Consider the following 17,040-nt stretch of genomic DNA (forward strand, 5'->3'; position numbering starts at 1 on the left):
AAATTTCTGTCAGAGTCTGCCTTAAGTTTAGTGACTTAGTAGCAGCATGGCTATCAGGCATCTCGGGAGAAAATGACTTTGTTGTGTTTGGTGCTAATGCAGGGACTGGGCCTATCAGTCTGTTGTATGATTTATTGCTCATGTGGTTTGATGCCCTCTCTTTGACAGCCTCTTTTCAATTCTCATCAAATGATGACCCTCTGACCTCCAGGTGAGGATCTTTTCATTTCCCTCTTAGATCAGACAAGTCAAGTATGTCAGTGCCCGGATAGGTGCATCCCTGTTCAGTGGGGAAGAGACCTCAGGAAATGGATCCTTGGTCATCATCAACTAAGGCGTCAAAGCCTCAGAGGGAAAACTGAGGCAGGATATAAAGACAGAAATATTAACAGGAAGAAGAAAGGAAAAGGAGTCCCTACCCTTGAAGTCTTGTTGGATGAGAATAGAGAATTTCAGCACAACTAACAAAATATACCACAAAGTTTACCAGTGTAGAAATTGCACTTTTTTACAGAGATATTTCAAATAAAAATGTTAAACTAGCAATGAGCCATGTTTAAGGCCAAAGTGCCAATGATCTTTGAGTTTAACATCACACCTTTTTAGCTGTAAATTCACTTTGTGTTTCGACTAAAATAAAAGTTTTCACACAGCATATTCTGGTCATACTTCCCCCAACTCCTCCCAGATCCACCCACCTCTCTAACCACCAAGCTTACAAACATGATCACGAACTCTGTTATAGTCAAAACATGTGTCTTAACACCCTTGTAACCTAGTAGAAGGAGGGTTCCTTCAATGCTGATACCCAGTGGATTTTTCTTATCCTATCCAGGCCACCTCAGGAAACACCCTAGCATCTCGTTTACCGAGGAAAAGGGGAGGGCAAAATTTCCAAAATTTTCAGTCATATAACTTCAAAAGCCACCCAAATCATGCCCGCTGTTGTGAAGACCCTCAGATGTGTTTCCATCTCTTGAAGAGGCCTCACCAATCTTTGAGTGTACTCTGTTCTTTCCCAGAGCACCCAGCCCCCTCTCTCTCCTTTAACATCTAGGCTTCAACATCTACTACAATTACTTCTTAATAAGTTTCAACTTTGCTTCAAAAAATACAGTAAGAGTAAAGGCCAGAAGGAGAAATTACCCTGAACTAAAGCAAGCACATCAGGGAACCTTATCTTAGTCCTCCCAATTAAAAGACACCCCCAAAATCCGGAGGGCGGAGAATAAAAGACCCATGCCTTGATATAGACTCAAGATATTTTATCACATCAGACACAAAGAAGAAAGCTTCTAGGAATAAAAGAAAAAGCTCTCAAAGGAACAAAAAGAATACCAGACCCAGACATCTTAACAGGACCATTAGGTAGTCAAAGAGAAAATTCTGGAAATATCACTGAACTCAGAAACTTCTTAAAGATGTGGGGAAAAAATGATTTTTGACTTAAAGAGGCACTCTTTCTACTGAAGAAACAGGATACTTTAGAGGTTAGAGAATTGTGAGGATCCTGATAAGTAGGAAGAGCCAGCCAATGAACATCGCTTTATTAACAAGGAACAAATAGTCAGTCAATGAACGCCGCTTTATTAACAAGGAACAAATAGTCAGCCAATGAATGTCGCTTTATTAACAAGGAACAAATTAGGGTATTAGGATTTTAAAGAAAACACAAAGTCATGTAAGAAACTCAGGTCTGTATTTAAATAAAAACAAGACAAAAATGTGTCATGAACTCAACAACTAGACTACCATGTTGCTTACAATGGATCTATAGGAAAAGAAAAAAGAAGCTCTAAGATACTGTTTGAAACGTGTATGTGTTCCTAGTGCATGTGGAGGTCAGAGGTCAACCTTTGGTGTTGTTCTTCAGAAGACATCACTTCTTGGGGACAGAGTCTCTCATTGGCTTACCAATTATGGTTGTTTGGCTGGCCAGGGAGTCCCAACGATCTTGTCTGCCCACCTTTTTTTGTGGGTAAGGGATCCAACCTAGGGTCTTAGGCTTGAAGTAGGAACTTTATTGGCTGAGCTATCCCACTGGCCCCCATGAGTGAATTTTAAGGAATAGTTTCTACAAAGTTATAATAATGTTTACCATTTGTTTGTTTTTCAGGATTTTAGAATGAAGCTATGGACAACATACGGTACTTGTTTTTACAAAAAGCATATAGAACTATCAACTCTGATGGGGTAAAAGTTAGGAATACCTGAGAGAAATCAAGACATTATCCAAAATAATAGACCAAAAAATTATATTTAAGTATAAGATTGAATAGCCAGATTTAAAAAATCCTAAAAATAGTAAAGTCATAAAGACAGGAGAAGATGGCTGTGTAATTCAGCTATGCCTGTGTTTCATGGCAGGAACTCCATACACAACACCCAAACTGCTATGGAGATAAAGATAGAATTAAGCTGTTATGTTCCAGAGAAACCAAACACAGAAATGGCTCAATGTGGTGGCCTCTGGGAATGAAGGTGAAGAAAAGGGTGGACTGGGTGAGTTTTAATTTTCATAATACACTAACTTCCATAGGCTCATATATTCAAATGCTTAGTCACCAGGAAGGGGAACTGTTTGAGAGGGATTAGGAGGTGTGGCCTTGTCACAATTATCATGGACTAACCCTCTAAAACTGTAAGCCCCCATTTAAATGCTTTCTTGGGGAGGTGGCTGAGACAGGGTTTCTCTGTGTATTAGCTCTGGCTGTCCTGGAACTTGCTTTATAGACCAGGCTTGCCTTGAACTCACAGAAATCCTCCTTCCTCTGTCTCCCAAGTGCTATAATTAAAGGCATGTGTTACCATGCTTGGCTCAGAGGTTCATATATTCTTATATTTTCAGTGGGCCTAGAGTCCATTCTTGTAATATTTTGGCAAAGAATGTGGTGCTTTTTGCCCTTGTCATAAAAATCTGCTTGAAGCTAAATTGAGAGTTTTGGATTGGCAGAGGAGATTTCTTTGGTTGGCAGAGCCTATGACCTTTGGCCATGAAGCTTCTAATCTGCTTCCCAAGCTTGGGGTGAGCAATGAAAGCAATATGGCTGAGTTTGCAGCTGGGACCCTTTGGCATCTTGAGTTTAACCACCTTGGGCTTCACAAGGGCCTTGATGGCCTCTGCGCGTGCACTCATTGCCTTCACGTTGTTTGCATGCATCTTCTTCAGGCCTTTCTTGTTGTGTTTCTTGGCAAAGCGCATGCTCCTCAGGAACCTGGGGTCAACCCCCTTAAGAGATTGATATCTTTGTGACCAGGGTTTCTTGATGCCATTTCTGTGCCATTTCCGGGACTGATTGTATGTGATTCTTGGACTTGGCCATGTCTAAATGGTATTCGGCAGCTCCCCTTGATTTTGATTTTCTCCAGGAGGATACAGTTAAGAGATTGCCGTGAGTCTCAGAAGGACTTTGGACTTTAAAACAGTGTTAAGACTTTGAAAGAATATGTGTGTGTGTTTTTTTTTTTTTTTAAACTGGACTGAATGTAATTTTCATTATTATATGGCTACAAGACTCTGGGGACCAAGAAATGGAATGTGGTGGTTTGAATGAGAACAGCTTCCACAAGCTCATATATTTGAATGCATAATCACCAGAGAATGGAACTGTTTGAGAAGGATGAGAGAGATTAGACCTGTGGTCTTGTTGGAGCAGAAGGAAGTGTTGATGAGGGTGGGTTTTGAGGTTTGAAAGTCTCTCTCTCTCTCTCTCTCTCTCTCTCTCTCTCTGCTCCAGCATCATACCTGTCTGCTTCCTGCCATGTTGACAATGGACTAAGTCTCTGAAACTTAGCAAACCACCATTTAAATGCTGTCTCTTATAAGAGTTCCCTTGGTCATGGCATCTCTTCATAGCAATAAAGCAAGAACTAAGAGAGATATATACTCCAAATAAAAGATTTTCAAGGTTATCTGGCATTCAGATTTAACTGCACATCCAATATCTACTGGCCACCCTACTGAGTTGTTCCCTTAGCCTTTTATGAAAGTATGTAGTTCCTCAGGCATGTAATGGACACACCACATTGTATTTGCTGTGGGTGATTAACCATGCTGTTTATTCCTGGTGTTTTTGTGTTTGGTAACAGCTGTAGACAGCAAGCTCCTATGGAAGCCCCCCTCAGAGCAAGCTGAAGAAGTTGGACTAGCTTGGCTAGATGGTTGACTGGGTGGTATAGCCTGGGTACTTACATCTTGACACAAGGCAGGCTATGGGGTATGCTACTGATTTTACTGAGTTTGGGACCTGTGATTCCTCAGATGCAGCATGAGCCTGTGGGAGTGGTTCTATTGATCAGTGCCCCTCTTCGCTCAACTTTCACTTTTTATGGGGAAGAGAAGGTACTCAAGGAGGTGCGGGGTGCTTCCTTCAAGTCACAGCACCCCAATAAGAGCTTTTATCTCAGACCCTCTCCTTCCCTACTGAACTCTCATTTTCAGCCTGTTGGAACTCACCAACATCTGTTGCTTTCTCATGTCAGAAAGGGCATGTGTCCCGAGGGGTGATCATATGTCTGTGGAAACATGCATCTGAGCCCCGCCAGGTAGCGAGGCTTAATGGTTCCCAGGTAATGGACACGTTGTTCGAGCTGTGCCCACCCCTGGCTGTGTGCTACCTGTCAAGGGCGAGCACTGTGAGTGACAAGAGGATTTATTCCTGCCAGAGAGAGAATGGCTTGTAATTCACAGCCCGTGGAGCCAGCTGCTAGCACATCATTGGGGCTTTCTTTTTGTAGTCAGTAATAAATTGTCTTAGCACTGGTGCTGACATAACATGCTCCTTTTTAAGCGCACTATAATTTTTATTTTTAAGAGAATATTCATAGCTGACAGCAGGGCTCCTGGGTGTCCGAAAGCTTCTCTGGAAAGATTTTTTTTTAAAGGTGTTGTTCAACTCCCAAATGCTACTGTTATAAGACTACTTGACTTCTAAACATGTCCTGGGGACTCTCCCTGGTGCTGATAGACAGGACAACTTGTCCCTCAGCTGAGAAGCATGACAGGGATGCAGAGAGCATCCAGAGGGGGCAGTGGTACAGGGACCAGCATGCTATTGTCTTTGGTGTGTCCCGAACTCCTATCCCAAAGGACTGTGTTCACAACACCCAGGGGCCTTCTACCTGGAGCACCTACAGGGTGGTTTCTGGGTGTGTGACAATCAAAGATCTGCAGCCACCTGCAGTCATCCCAAGCTTCCTTTGGCTAGGCTGGGGGAACCTGATCCTTCCCCTCTTCTGTCCTCTGAGGAGCTGTACATAGAGCAGCCTGCAAAGTCCTGGTGAGCACCCTGGGAGTATAGTTTTAGATGGCATCTCTGCAGATAGTCACCCACAGCTAGATCTGTATGGACACTCTGACAGACCAGCTGTGGAATTCAGCTTCCCCTTGAGCAAAGCCTGAGTCTTCATCTAAGAGCTATTCTGGCTGTGTGGCACAAAGAGACAAGACCCTTGTGTAGGGAGGCCTCTCCCTCTCCCTCTTACATGTAACTTCATTGCCATCTCACCCACCCCTCATTAACAGAATCTTAACAATTCCCTTAGCAAGCTAGGGGGAGTGTGGTTTTCAGGAATGTCTTGGTTAACTTTCTATTGCTGTAAAGAGACACCATGACTAGGGCAGCTTGTAGAAGAAGAGTTTATTGGGATGTACAGCTTTGGAGGTTTAGTTAGAGTCCACGGCCATCATGGTAGAGAGCATGGCAAGCATGGTTCTGGAGCAGTAGCTGAGAGCCCACATCTTTTTCCACAGGCAGGAAGCAGAGAGAGAGGGGCGTGGGAGAGAGAGGGGGCATAGACTTCTGAAACCGCAAAGCCCATCCCTGGTAGCACACTTCCTCCAACAAGGCCACACCTCCTAATCCATCACAAATGTTTTTGTCAACTGGAGACCAAACATTCAAACAGATAGAGCCACTAGGACTGTTCTCATTTCACGCCATCACAGGTAAGACCCTTCCTCTGTGTTCAAGATGTTTCACCCATCAAACAGAAGGGATGAGTAAGGTGAGTTCACAAATTAGGGGACATGCCTTCCATCAGCCACACATGGGAGAGCCCAGCACCTCCAGATGCTGAGGGGTGCCAAGGGGAAAGGGAAGGTGGACTGAGTCACGTACAGGAGATGTGCAAAGGTCTGGTGAGGCTGGACAGCCCAGCTGCAACCTAACACAACTGCACACGTCTAGAACCTTCCATATTACTAATAGCAACTAGATACCATAAAATGTCTGCCTTTTGATAAGCCCTCTTATGCATTGCTGTCAAGAGCCTGGCTTCATACTAACTCATGTGTAGTGATCACAAATATTGCATGCATTTTATGCTCAGTCAGGAAAACGGAGGCCCAGAGAGTCCCAGACTCCTCCAAGGTCACACAGTGAGGAAGTGACAGAGCAGCCAACTGGTCAACCTAGCATTTCTACCATCATCACATGTTGGCTCTGGCCCTCGCTTTGTGATTGGACAATGCTGTGCTACTTGAACCAATAGAGTATTATACACTGTCATGTGGTCTTACACCCAGTGAGGTGTTCCAGCTAGTCCTCCAGGGCAGGGGGTAGACCCTGTGACAGGTGATCCTGAAGCTCTCTCTATGGCAGGGGGTAGAGGAATGTCCCTCCTGAAGTACCAGAAAGAAACAGGAAAGGTATGAATCCATACATACATGTATTCTCTCTCCTTGGCACCTGGGAACTATTTCAGATGTACCTGGAGAACCATGAGCCAAAAGATACACACAGAGATACACACATCACCAATGAATGGGAAGACACAGAGAAGACCATGTGCCATGGGAATGGAGGCCAGGCCTGAGTGGCCAGTGCCTTTGGAAACAGACCTGGGCCTTCCCTGTGTGGTGGTGGCAGGACACACAAGAAGGATGATGCTACAGTTTGCAAGTCTGGGCTCTTCCCTGCTGGTCAGGAAGACCAGATGGAGGGCCTGGGAACTGAGGCTTTGAGGACAGCTGGGGATGGGGACTGATGGGCAGCAGGGACGCTTTGCAGCTTAGGATAGCTAGGCATGTATGGAGAGGAGCTAGGTGGGGTAGGGTAGATTGATGGGGGAGAGAAGTCTAGCAGAAGCTACCCTGGGTCCTAGGATAGAAGACACGGCTGTAATTGCCTCAAGGAACACTCATGGCCATGTGGAGTCTATACGAGGTAGGGAGGCTGGCACGGGTGGCTCAGAGTTTCAGGGGACAACCAGCAGATAGTGAGCAAGGAGCCCACAGTGTCAGGCAGGTGTGGCCTTGAGAAGTCACAGTGAGTGTATAGGTACTGGCGTGGGAACCACTGAGGCTAGGCTGGTTGGAGCACAGCTTCCTTGGCATTCTAGTCTTCTGATTAACACCAAACTCTTGTCGAAGCCGAGAGAGCCTTCACAGACCTGTATCAATCCTTATTCCCTCCCCCACTCTCCTCCTTACACTATCAATACTCCTACCCCCTCCCTCCCTCCCTCCTCCCCAGCTGCTAGCATGGGAAGCTCCCTCCTACTCCAGGCCCTTTGTACCTGCTAATCCACTCTGGTGTGCTTTTCCTGGACACTGCCAGGGGCTGGAAAGACTAGGCTGTGCCTGGATTGTTCCTCTATTACCCAAGTCATTGGTTTCCTCCATCAGAAATAGTGTGATTATTGTTTCTTTGCTTTGGCCTGGCTGATGGACCACTTATCTGCATAGTTCTTCTTTATTTCTTCAAGCTCAGCATGAAAATCATTTCCTCCGAGCAGCCTTGATCCATCTAGTTCAATGCTCTTCTGACACTTGGCAGGCTCATTCTGAATTGGGTGGGGGGGCATGTGGACCCTCTGGGTACTAGGCTTCTCTCCACATGAGACAGAAATCTGTGGGAGACACTTTGAGCTGAGGGGAGAGTGACCTGATTTCAGTCATACAATATTCTCCATATTGAAGAAGGCAAGGTGGGGAGTTGTTGGAGGCTGCTGGAAGATGAGGTGACTTGACCAAAGGGATAGCAGAGGGTGTGGTAAGAATCAGTCAGATCCGGAGTGGGTACCCAGGGGGGAAAACAACCAGCTTTACTGGCATTGGAGACATGGGAACCAGGGGCAGAAAGTTAACCCCAGTCTCAGGTCTGAGCAAAAGGAAGACAGAGCTGGCATTTGCTATAACTGGAGCAGAGGTGTGTATGAGTCTATGTTGCCTTACTGTAATGAAATACCCAATTCTGGGAAGAAAAGAGATTTCTCTCTGTGTGTCTATGTGTGTCTCTTTCTCTGCCTCTCTCCCTCCCCTTCTCTTCCTACCTGTCTCTGTCTCTATCTCTCTATCTCTCTCTGTCACTGTCTCTCTGTCTCTGTGTGTGTGAGTGTGTGTGTGTGTGTGTGTGTGTGTGTGTGTGTCTTTTGGCTCATGGTTCTCCAGGTGCATCTGAAATGGTTCCCAGGTGCTACAAGGTATCACATGCCAAGGAGAGAGTATACATGTATGTATGGATCCATGCCTTTCCTGTTTCTTTCTCCCCCTCTTATAAAGCCACCAGACTCAATCCAAGCCTCTGCCCTGATGACTTTGTCTAACCTTCATCATCTCCCGGAGGCCACGCCTCTGAACACTAAGAGCTCCCACCTCTTGATCTGATGCCTCATGGTGGGGATTAAATTTCAAAACGTGAATCTCTGGGATACAGAATCAACCACATCCAGGCTGATGTGGAGTATAGAGGGGAAGTTTGTGACAAACCTCCAACATTCAAGCGGAGACGGTATCTGTCACCTGGAGTCACTCATATGCAACATAGCTGAAGTCACCAGAATGAGAGCGATCACTGGGAGAGTGACTGAGAGAGAGGATTCCAGGCTTGGGGCCACCCTGTGTCAGCCTTGGAGTCCCTAAGGTAAAGGGTTTAAAGATGAGGGCTGGGGCTGGTGAGGTGGCACGGCCTGTAATGGTGTTTGCTACCAAGCCTGATGACATGAGTTCAATCCCCAGAAATCACAGAGAGGAGGGGGAGGAGAGGGGGAGGAGAAGGAGGGGGAGAAGGATGGGGAGGGGGAAGAGGAGGAGGGAAAGGAGGAAGAGGAGGTGGAGGAGGTGGAGGAGCAGGGGGAGGAGAAGATGGGGAGGAGGGGGGAGGAGGGGGAGGAGGAGTAGGAGGAGGGTGAGGAGGAGGGGGAGAAGGAAGAGGGGGAGGAGGAGGTGGAGGAGCAGGGGGAGAAGGAACAGGGGGAGGAGGAGAGAAAGGAGGAGGAAGAGGGGGAGGAGGAAGAGGAGGGGGAGAGGAGGAGAAGGGAGAGAAAGAAGAGGAGGAAGAGGAAGAGGAGGAGGGGAGGAGTGGGAGGGGGAGGAGGAGAAGGACGCTCTAGTATCTATCCTTTGACTTTCACATATGTACTATGGTGTGAGTACACACGTGTGTGCGCATGCATGCGTGCGCGCGCGCGCGCACACACACACACACACACACACACACTGGATTTATTAGCATGGAGGCTGGCGGTGGTGAGTGTTGAGGGTTCTGAGGGTGGGACTTGATGCAGGTCAAAGCAGGGAAGAAACGGACCCGAGGACAAGGCAGCTTCTTCAGGATTGTTTTCATAAAGAGAAGGGAGAGAACAGGAGGTAGATGGAAGAAAGGTTTTCAATAGTGTGCAGCACAAAGCAGAAGTTTTGACAATCGAGAGGCATGTTTATTGACAGGCATGGGATTGGAATTCAGAGCAGCACAGAGGGGCGGCAAGGACCCAGGACCCCCTACAACAATGTCGGGAAGCCAGAGAGGCAGGGGATTGGCCATCTCCTGGGAAAGATGGAGCAAGGTGTTGAGCCAGAAGTGGGGGTGTGGCGCTGGAGGGACTGAATCAGCAGGAAAGCCAGCCTCAGGTGTCAGGGTAGGTGTGTGAGGACGAATGTGGGGTGAGGCCGACCAGTCAGGGAGGTTCTGCTTCTTCTCCACCTGCCCTCAGCAGCACAGGGACAGCTCCTGGGTGGATGCAAGGCTGACACTGTCCAGAGGCCTGGCACCTCCAACAGAAGAAACAGAAGGGATGCTGAAGGGGAGGTAGGGCAGGGGTGGCAGGCATCCTTTTTAGGATGGAGGCCCTTCTGCTGAAGGAACAAAGAATCAGGAAAAGAAGAGTAAGGGCTGCATCAGCCTATGCCATGTATAGTCTCTGGGGATCTGGACAGCTTTGGAGAAAGACAGGGCAGGAGATAAAGACATTCCCTGACTTGTGATTTCCTTGAAGGAAGGCAGAAGCCATGGAATCTGTAAAAACCCCCACTGAACACTAACTTCTATTATGTCCCTGCACCAAGAAGCTCCCTGACAGCTATGGACACACCGGGCTTCTCTTTGTAGACAGAACCTAACTCCAGATCTTCTGGTGACTGTAGACTCACCACTCCCATCCATTCTGCTTGACTCCATTCACCCTGCCTGGATAGCGAGCCCAGTTACATTCACCTGGAAAAACACATGGGCATCAACTGAGAACCCACTCTGGAATCAAGGGCATCTCTAAAGAGGAACAAAGGGTACATCCCGCAGCTGGACTCACATAAACACAGCTAGATCCTCACTTGGCCATCGTAGGGTTGGGCACTTGGAGAAGCTTAAAGCAACTTATGGCAGTTCTGTGGCTCTGTTAGGCAGCGTTTCATTTAATAACACGAGCCTGGCTCTCCCTCCTTTTACTAACTGCTTTGTTCTCTTTGTACCCAGTCCTTCTTCTTTCCCTTTCTTCCTTTCAGTAAACATTTGTTGGAGCCTGCTGTTAGCTGAGCAGAATCTAGAAGAAAGAAATACAGTAGAAACAGAGAGGGGAGATGGAGACAGGCTAGGTCCCCAGCCACCTTCAGGCTGTCGCTGCCTCTTGCTGACTTAATTTTTCTTTTGCTCAATCTAGGGCAGCAACATGCTGCAGGGTGGAGAATGTCCCTCCAGGAGAAAACCCAAGATGATCAGTCACAGCATCCTGGAAAACTGGGCTGCAGGAAGAGAGCCTGTGACCCAGGCCTGGCCAGGAGCACCCAAGGGGAAATGGGCCTGGGGTGGAGTGGGGGTGGCACTCTGCTCCACAAGGAGATGAGAGGCTTTCAAGAGGCAGTAGACCACACCTGCCTTCTTCCCATGGAGGCTGTGGGAGGAAAGGATGCTCCAGCCTGTGGCAGTCACTTAGGAACCACAGGGCAAAGCCAGATGAAGTATAGAAAAGCCATTGTCCGGCTCTGAGTTGCCTGTTGGTGAAAGAGTAAGCTATCTTCACTGTGTGTGCTTCCTTCCAGTGTTCTGTAACCAAAGGCATCCTTATCACTATAGAAGAGGGGGTATCAATGTTATAATTTTCTGTCACTCCTAGCTCTGAGCCTAGGAAATCCTACAAAGTGAAAAGGAAACACATCAAAGTGCCTCTATTCAGAACAGCATCTCAGACTTTGAGTTGGTTTTTTGTTTTTGTTTGTTTAGTTTTTTGGAAAAAAAAATATATCCACTCTGGCTGCCCTGGAACTCACTCTGTTGATCAGGTTGGCCTTGAACTCACAGAGACCCACCTTCCTCTGCCCCCTGAGGGCTGTGATCGAAGGTGTGAGCCACCACCACCCAGAGCCTTGGATTTTTTTTTTTTTTTTAACACTCAGCTTTTACATGGGATTATGAAAGGAGCCCCAGGATACTAGTTGTGGGATGCAGGATAACTGTGTGTACCGGGAAAGCCATTTCCAGGGGGTTCTTCCTCAAGAACTCTAGGGTGCAGACACAAAGGGAGAATCAGAAAGTGGGATGGGAACTATGTCTGCTGGCCCAGGAGGGTTCTATGAATGGGGGAACAGAACCTAGGGGGCTGGGAGGTGGGGCTGGAAGGGAAAGAACTTTCCCCATCCATCATGGGAGCAGGGGAAAGCTGTGGGTAGGATTCCCAGAGAATGAAAAGGCGAAAGAAGAAATACAAGCTAGTAGAGAAGTAGATGTGGCTAGGGGAACCTTTGGGCCTAGGCAGTGGTTTTTTTTGGGGGGGGGATAGGGGTAGAGACAGAGCCTTACTCCCCTGTCTCAGGTTCCTTCCTGTAGTCACATCAGTGTTTCATAGTGGAAACCTTTGATGTTTGTCTGGTCTCAAGGAAGTACAGTTTGTTGGGAAGCGTTAAGCCCTGGCAGTTATCTCACCTAGAACACAGAGCAGCCTGAAGCAGCCAGTTTGATCAGATAGAAACAGAATAGGGAGCATTATACAATGAGAACCAGTTCAGAAGGAGCCTTCACTTTGCAGAATAATCATGATCAAGTTTGATGGAAAAGGAAACAAGCAAGAAGAAAGATCAAAGCTCTGTGGATGTCAATAGAAGCCACAGGGAGGAGGGGAAAGCAAGTACATTTGTGACAGTCCCATGGGTCTCTTTACTGAGCTGTGTCTTAAAGGCACTGACATCATGAGTCATTAACACACACACATATGTCCAAGCCCTCATGAACATTTGAACATATATGTGTGGAGGCCGGAGGTTGACACTGTGTTCGCACAATTGCTCTCCACTTTACAAGACAGGGTCTCTCACTGAACCAGGAGCTCACCAAGTTAGCTAGACTGGCCAGACAGCAAGCCCAAGAGAATCCCCCAGGCTGCCTCCCTCTGCTGGGGTACCAGGTGAGTGCTGCTGGACCCCCTTTTGCTTGTATTTTATGTGGATGCTTGAGGATCCAAACTCAGGTCTCCGTGCACAGCAATCACTCCATTCATTAAGCCGCCTCCCCAGCGCTAAGGTATTATGAAAGAAAACGTCAGTGGATGGAGAGATAGCTCAATAGTTAGTAGACCTTCCTGCTCTTATAAAGGACAGGAGTGGGATTCTCAACATTCATGTTGGGTGGCTCACAACCACCTGTAACTCCAGCTGCAGGGAACCCATTGCTCTTTTCTGGCCTCCACAGGCATCCTCGAGTATGGGTACACACACCCACATCATCCAAAACATGCATCCCCTCCCTGCAGGAGTGCCTGGTACCCAGAAGCATGGTCACCACTGCTGTCAAGTATAAAAACTGATGTGCTAGGTGCCCGGTGCTGGGCTCCATACCAACCAGCTTCTGTCAGACTCACGGAGCCCTCCATAGGGACAGCAGCAACACTTACGGCAGAGGAAACTGAAGCAACTTGTCTGAGATCACACACCAAGTGAGTGGTGTGTAACCAGGGTGTTGAGTGCTCACTCTTCTCCAGACCCCTAAAGGCGCTGCCCATGTGACAGAACTAGCATTTTGGCCTGCAGAACCTAGTATACTCTCAAAGGTACAGTTTGCAGTCAAGTTCTATCACTTTAATGGGGATTGATTTTGAATCCCAAGAGGCTGTGCGCTGGCCTTTACTTAGGGGTATGTCAGGGGTCCAGCTAGGCAGTCCTCCTCTTGCTGTATAGGGACCAGAGACAGGTATAAGAACACAACTCCTTATCACCTCCTAGTGGCTGGTCTTCTCTTTGGGAAAATGTTAGTGAAAGCATCACAATCTCTATGTGAGTATTTTCTAACTTCGGAGACATGGCCATCTCCAGTTACTTTTCTAGGCCGTTTCCTGTTCTTCAGCCTGGCTGACCTCAATCTAAGGATGCAGCAATGCACTTCCCACGTTTCCCCCCCCACCCCCAATGCCCCAGCCTGGGAGCTGTGTGTACCTCAGGGCCATCTGGAGAGCAGAGCTGAGTAATGAAATCCCCTCCCGGCAGGAAGAGGAGGCAAGTTTTATTACAGATCCTATCTCAACTCTGAGGGCTGGGACTCCTGTGATTGAGTTAATCCTGTCACTGTGTAAATCAATAGGAAACTCACAGGAGGCGATTTGATTTAGGATGTTCATTTTGGCAAGATGGCCGTCCTACAGCCATGCCAGGTACTTCTACAACAAGCAGGAAGTTTAGTCCCAAATGACCAGTCTTGTTAATAAAATAATTCTGATTCCTCCAAATACAAAATTCAGTTGCATGTTAGTCTCCTCTCAGGTCAGTATGCTAAATCCCTGAATCTACCAAATTATTATAGGAAACCTATATCTCTGCCTGTCAAGCTGACTGCTGGGCCAGGGATACCCTCCTGGGAGGTATGAGGTGCTCCATATCATCTACAATTTGTGCAGTGTGCAGGGCCTTCAAGCAGGCCATGCTCTTGAAGTATAGCAGAGGATCTGGGATGAGGCAGAGACGGGCTGGTAGATTGGCTGGAAAGGAACGGAATGGATCCTCTGACTCCACTCTCCTCCACCCAGTGGCTTCTCTAGGGACCACCTGGTTGGACATAGGCAGGCTGAAGGCTCCGGGTACTGTTTTTGTCTTACAGGTGTGGAGTGTTCTCCTCTAGGGGTGGCTGGCCACTTTTATGTGATGACCTCACATATTTCCAGCAGGCCCAGGACCAGGGAGCATCCAGGCCTCGATTCTGCAGCACAGTGGATCTGGCCAGTGACAGCAGGGTCAGTCATGATCTGGGGAAGGAGAGCAAAGGCCCCAGATGCTAAAAGGGGCCCTTGGCCTGAATTTGGCTTGTCCTGGCTGGGCTTCCCACCATACTTCCTTCCCTTCTCCCAACTTCATTAGGGTGACTCCTGAAAGGGAGGCTGGAAAGGACTTCAGGTGGCCCTCTGTAGATCCTACTCTCTCTCTCTACCCTGTATTCCCTCTCACTTCTGTTTTACCTACCTGACAATAGACTCAAGGAAGTGAACACCAAACAGGGCCAAAACCAGAACCAGCTGCTCTTGCAACTTGAGCATTGGCAAAGTGGCTTCCTTACTGCCTTGTTTTGTTGTGTTTTGTTTCCCTTTTCCCCTCCTGCATTAATCAGGCTGAAGGTTTGCTTTCTGCATAGGGGCCAGTTGGGACCCATGGGTCCTCCGAGGATGGCAGCCATCCTAGCCTCTCATCATTGCTTGTTCACAGTGTGAACGTGTGCACAGTTCTCCAGGCTGCTCTAGGGAGGAGCGGGAGGATGAGTCAACTCACTTTCCTACTGACTGGTCCTAGCTCAGTGGGTGCTTTTAAGAGTGTATACAATCTAGTGAACACCAACCACGTGGCAGGCCCTGGGCTCATCAAAATAAACATTTTTGTCAGCTGATTGCAAAGGAAGAGCTGACATCCTCAAAACAGCCAGAGGGATAGATGCTATTGTTACCCCCATCTTACAAGAATAGAAAGCAAGGACAGAAAGGTGCCCAAGATCACACAGATACTAAGTGGTCCTCCATAAGCTGCATAGCTTTTCTAGCTAGGCATAGCTTTTCTAGCTAGGCAGCAACCTCAGTCCTGTATGGACACTGTGTCCCCAATACTCTCTCGCACCCCAGTTAAGTTCTTCACATGCCCTTTGCACATTTAATGTGGTCTTCAGGTCAGCCCATGTTCTGGGACACCCCAGTGTTTTCCTTGGCATCTTTTCCCCTAAGATCTGGGTACATTGGCAAGTTCACTGCCACAGCTAAATTGAGAAAGGCTGTGTAGCTTTGGGGACCCCAGCAGGTGAGTTCAGCCTCCAGGGGCGCAACCGGTAGAAATGTGCCTACCTAAGTCAACTCCTCCGGGGGGAATGGGGAACTCACGTGGGATGCCCAGGGCCCTCCCTGCTCTCGGCAGAACGCGCGGGGCAGAGGCTGCCACCCCGATCAGTTCCGTGTCCCGAGGGCCCCAAAGTCTCGGGCCTCCCCTGCGCCGGCCCCCGGCTGCTGGCGGGCCAGGAGACTGCCGCACGAGCGCGGGCCCAGGGGCGCCACCCGGCCGCGCGGGCGGGAACGCGCCGCGGCTGCCTCCTCCTCCCCGGCTCCCGCCCGCGGCGGCGGCGCTTCCCCGGCGCGGAGCGGCTTTAAAAGGCGGCTCCCCACCCCCCGGCGCACTCGCCGCTAGGGCGCCGCGCGAGCCTGCCGCTGCCATGCCTCCGCGCGCGCCGCCAGCGCCCGGGCTCCGGCCGCCGCCCCGGGCCACCGATGTCGCGCGAGGCGCAGGGGACGCCGGCCGGCACGGACTCCCGCCGCTCGCACTGCGCCCCTGGCGTTGGCTGTTTCTGCTCGCGCTGCCCGCCGCCTGCTCCGCGCCGCCGCCGCCGCGCCCCGTCTACACCAACCACTGGGCAGTGCAAGTGCTGGGCGGCCCCGGAGCGGCGGACCGCGTGGCTGCGGCGCACGGCTACCTCAACTTGGGCCAGGTGAGTACCGCCGGCCCCGCGCGCCCCAAACTTTCCCGGCCGCCGGCGGCCACGCGCGAGGGGGCGCCTTAGCAGCTCGGCCGCCGGCGGCGCCGCGTGGGAAGGCGACCCGCACCGCTGGGGACGGCGGGGGGCGCCCTGCGGGGATTCGAGGAAGGTGCAGTGGGACTTGGTGGCCTGCGGGGAGGACTTGGTGGCCTGCGTGGACGGTCACGCGGGAGAGCCCGAGGCCGTTGGTCCCCCAGAAGGTGTCGCCGGGCACTCGCACTCGGAAGTGTGGCCTCGGAAGCCCTGATCCGATGCAGACACCTGCCCAGCCGAGCTTGAGTTGGCGTCCAAGGGGTCGCTGCGTTCTGTCCAGCTGCACCATCCTCAGCGTCCACTCGTTTCCCGTGGCCTCCGAGCCTCTCAGGCCACTCTGCCCTCGACGGGTGGCGCGGGGCTCTGGGCTAGGTGTGCGCACCAAGGCACTCAGGCGCTGGTTGGGCGACTTGAGCGTGGCCCGCAACTCAGCTACTAGCTTTCCCTCGGTGTAGCGCTCTGGTGCCTGTGCCCAGAAGTCAGGTTTGGGTCTGGGAGCAAGCAGAACCCAGAAACAGCGTGATGGCTGGAGGCTAGACTCTGCACTTAAAACCTCTCTAGGCAAAGAGGATGATAGCTTTGCTTTGGGCTCTGGCTGCAGCTAGAACGGTAGCTGTCTGCACACGAGCTGCATGACCTTGGACATGTCACTTCTTGACTTGCTCATCCATAAGGGTAGTGGCTTTGTACTGCCTGGAGTTGACGAGATGAACGGGTGATGTTCAGAAGCAAGGCGCTAGTCATGGGATGCGAGTTCACCCCTGGAGGTATAGGCTGGCTGTCATTTAGACTAAGAGAAGCCAAGTTT

General features: G+C 49.6%; 1 protein-coding gene across 2 annotated transcripts in view; it reads left to right on the forward strand.

Moving 5' to 3' along the window:
- The first annotated feature begins 15,855 nt into the window (after positions 1-15,855).
- Positions 15,856-17,040, forward strand: part of Pcsk6 (proprotein convertase subtilisin/kexin type 6) — a 181,609-nt gene continuing 180,424 nt past the window's right edge. For both annotated transcript variants that reach the window (XM_051206483.1, XM_051206484.1), the window contains exon 1: positions 15,856-16,151. In XM_051206483.1, coding sequence (XP_051062440.1) covers positions 15,879-16,151 — 273 coding nt within the window. In that variant the 5' untranslated portion in view covers positions 15,856-15,878. The remainder of the gene's footprint in view (positions 16,152-17,040) is intronic.

This window comes from Phodopus roborovskii, unplaced genomic scaffold (assembly GCF_943737965.1).
Source record: "Phodopus roborovskii unplaced genomic scaffold, PHOROB, whole genome shotgun sequence".
Taxonomy (NCBI): Eukaryota; Metazoa; Chordata; class Mammalia; order Rodentia; family Cricetidae; genus Phodopus; species Phodopus roborovskii.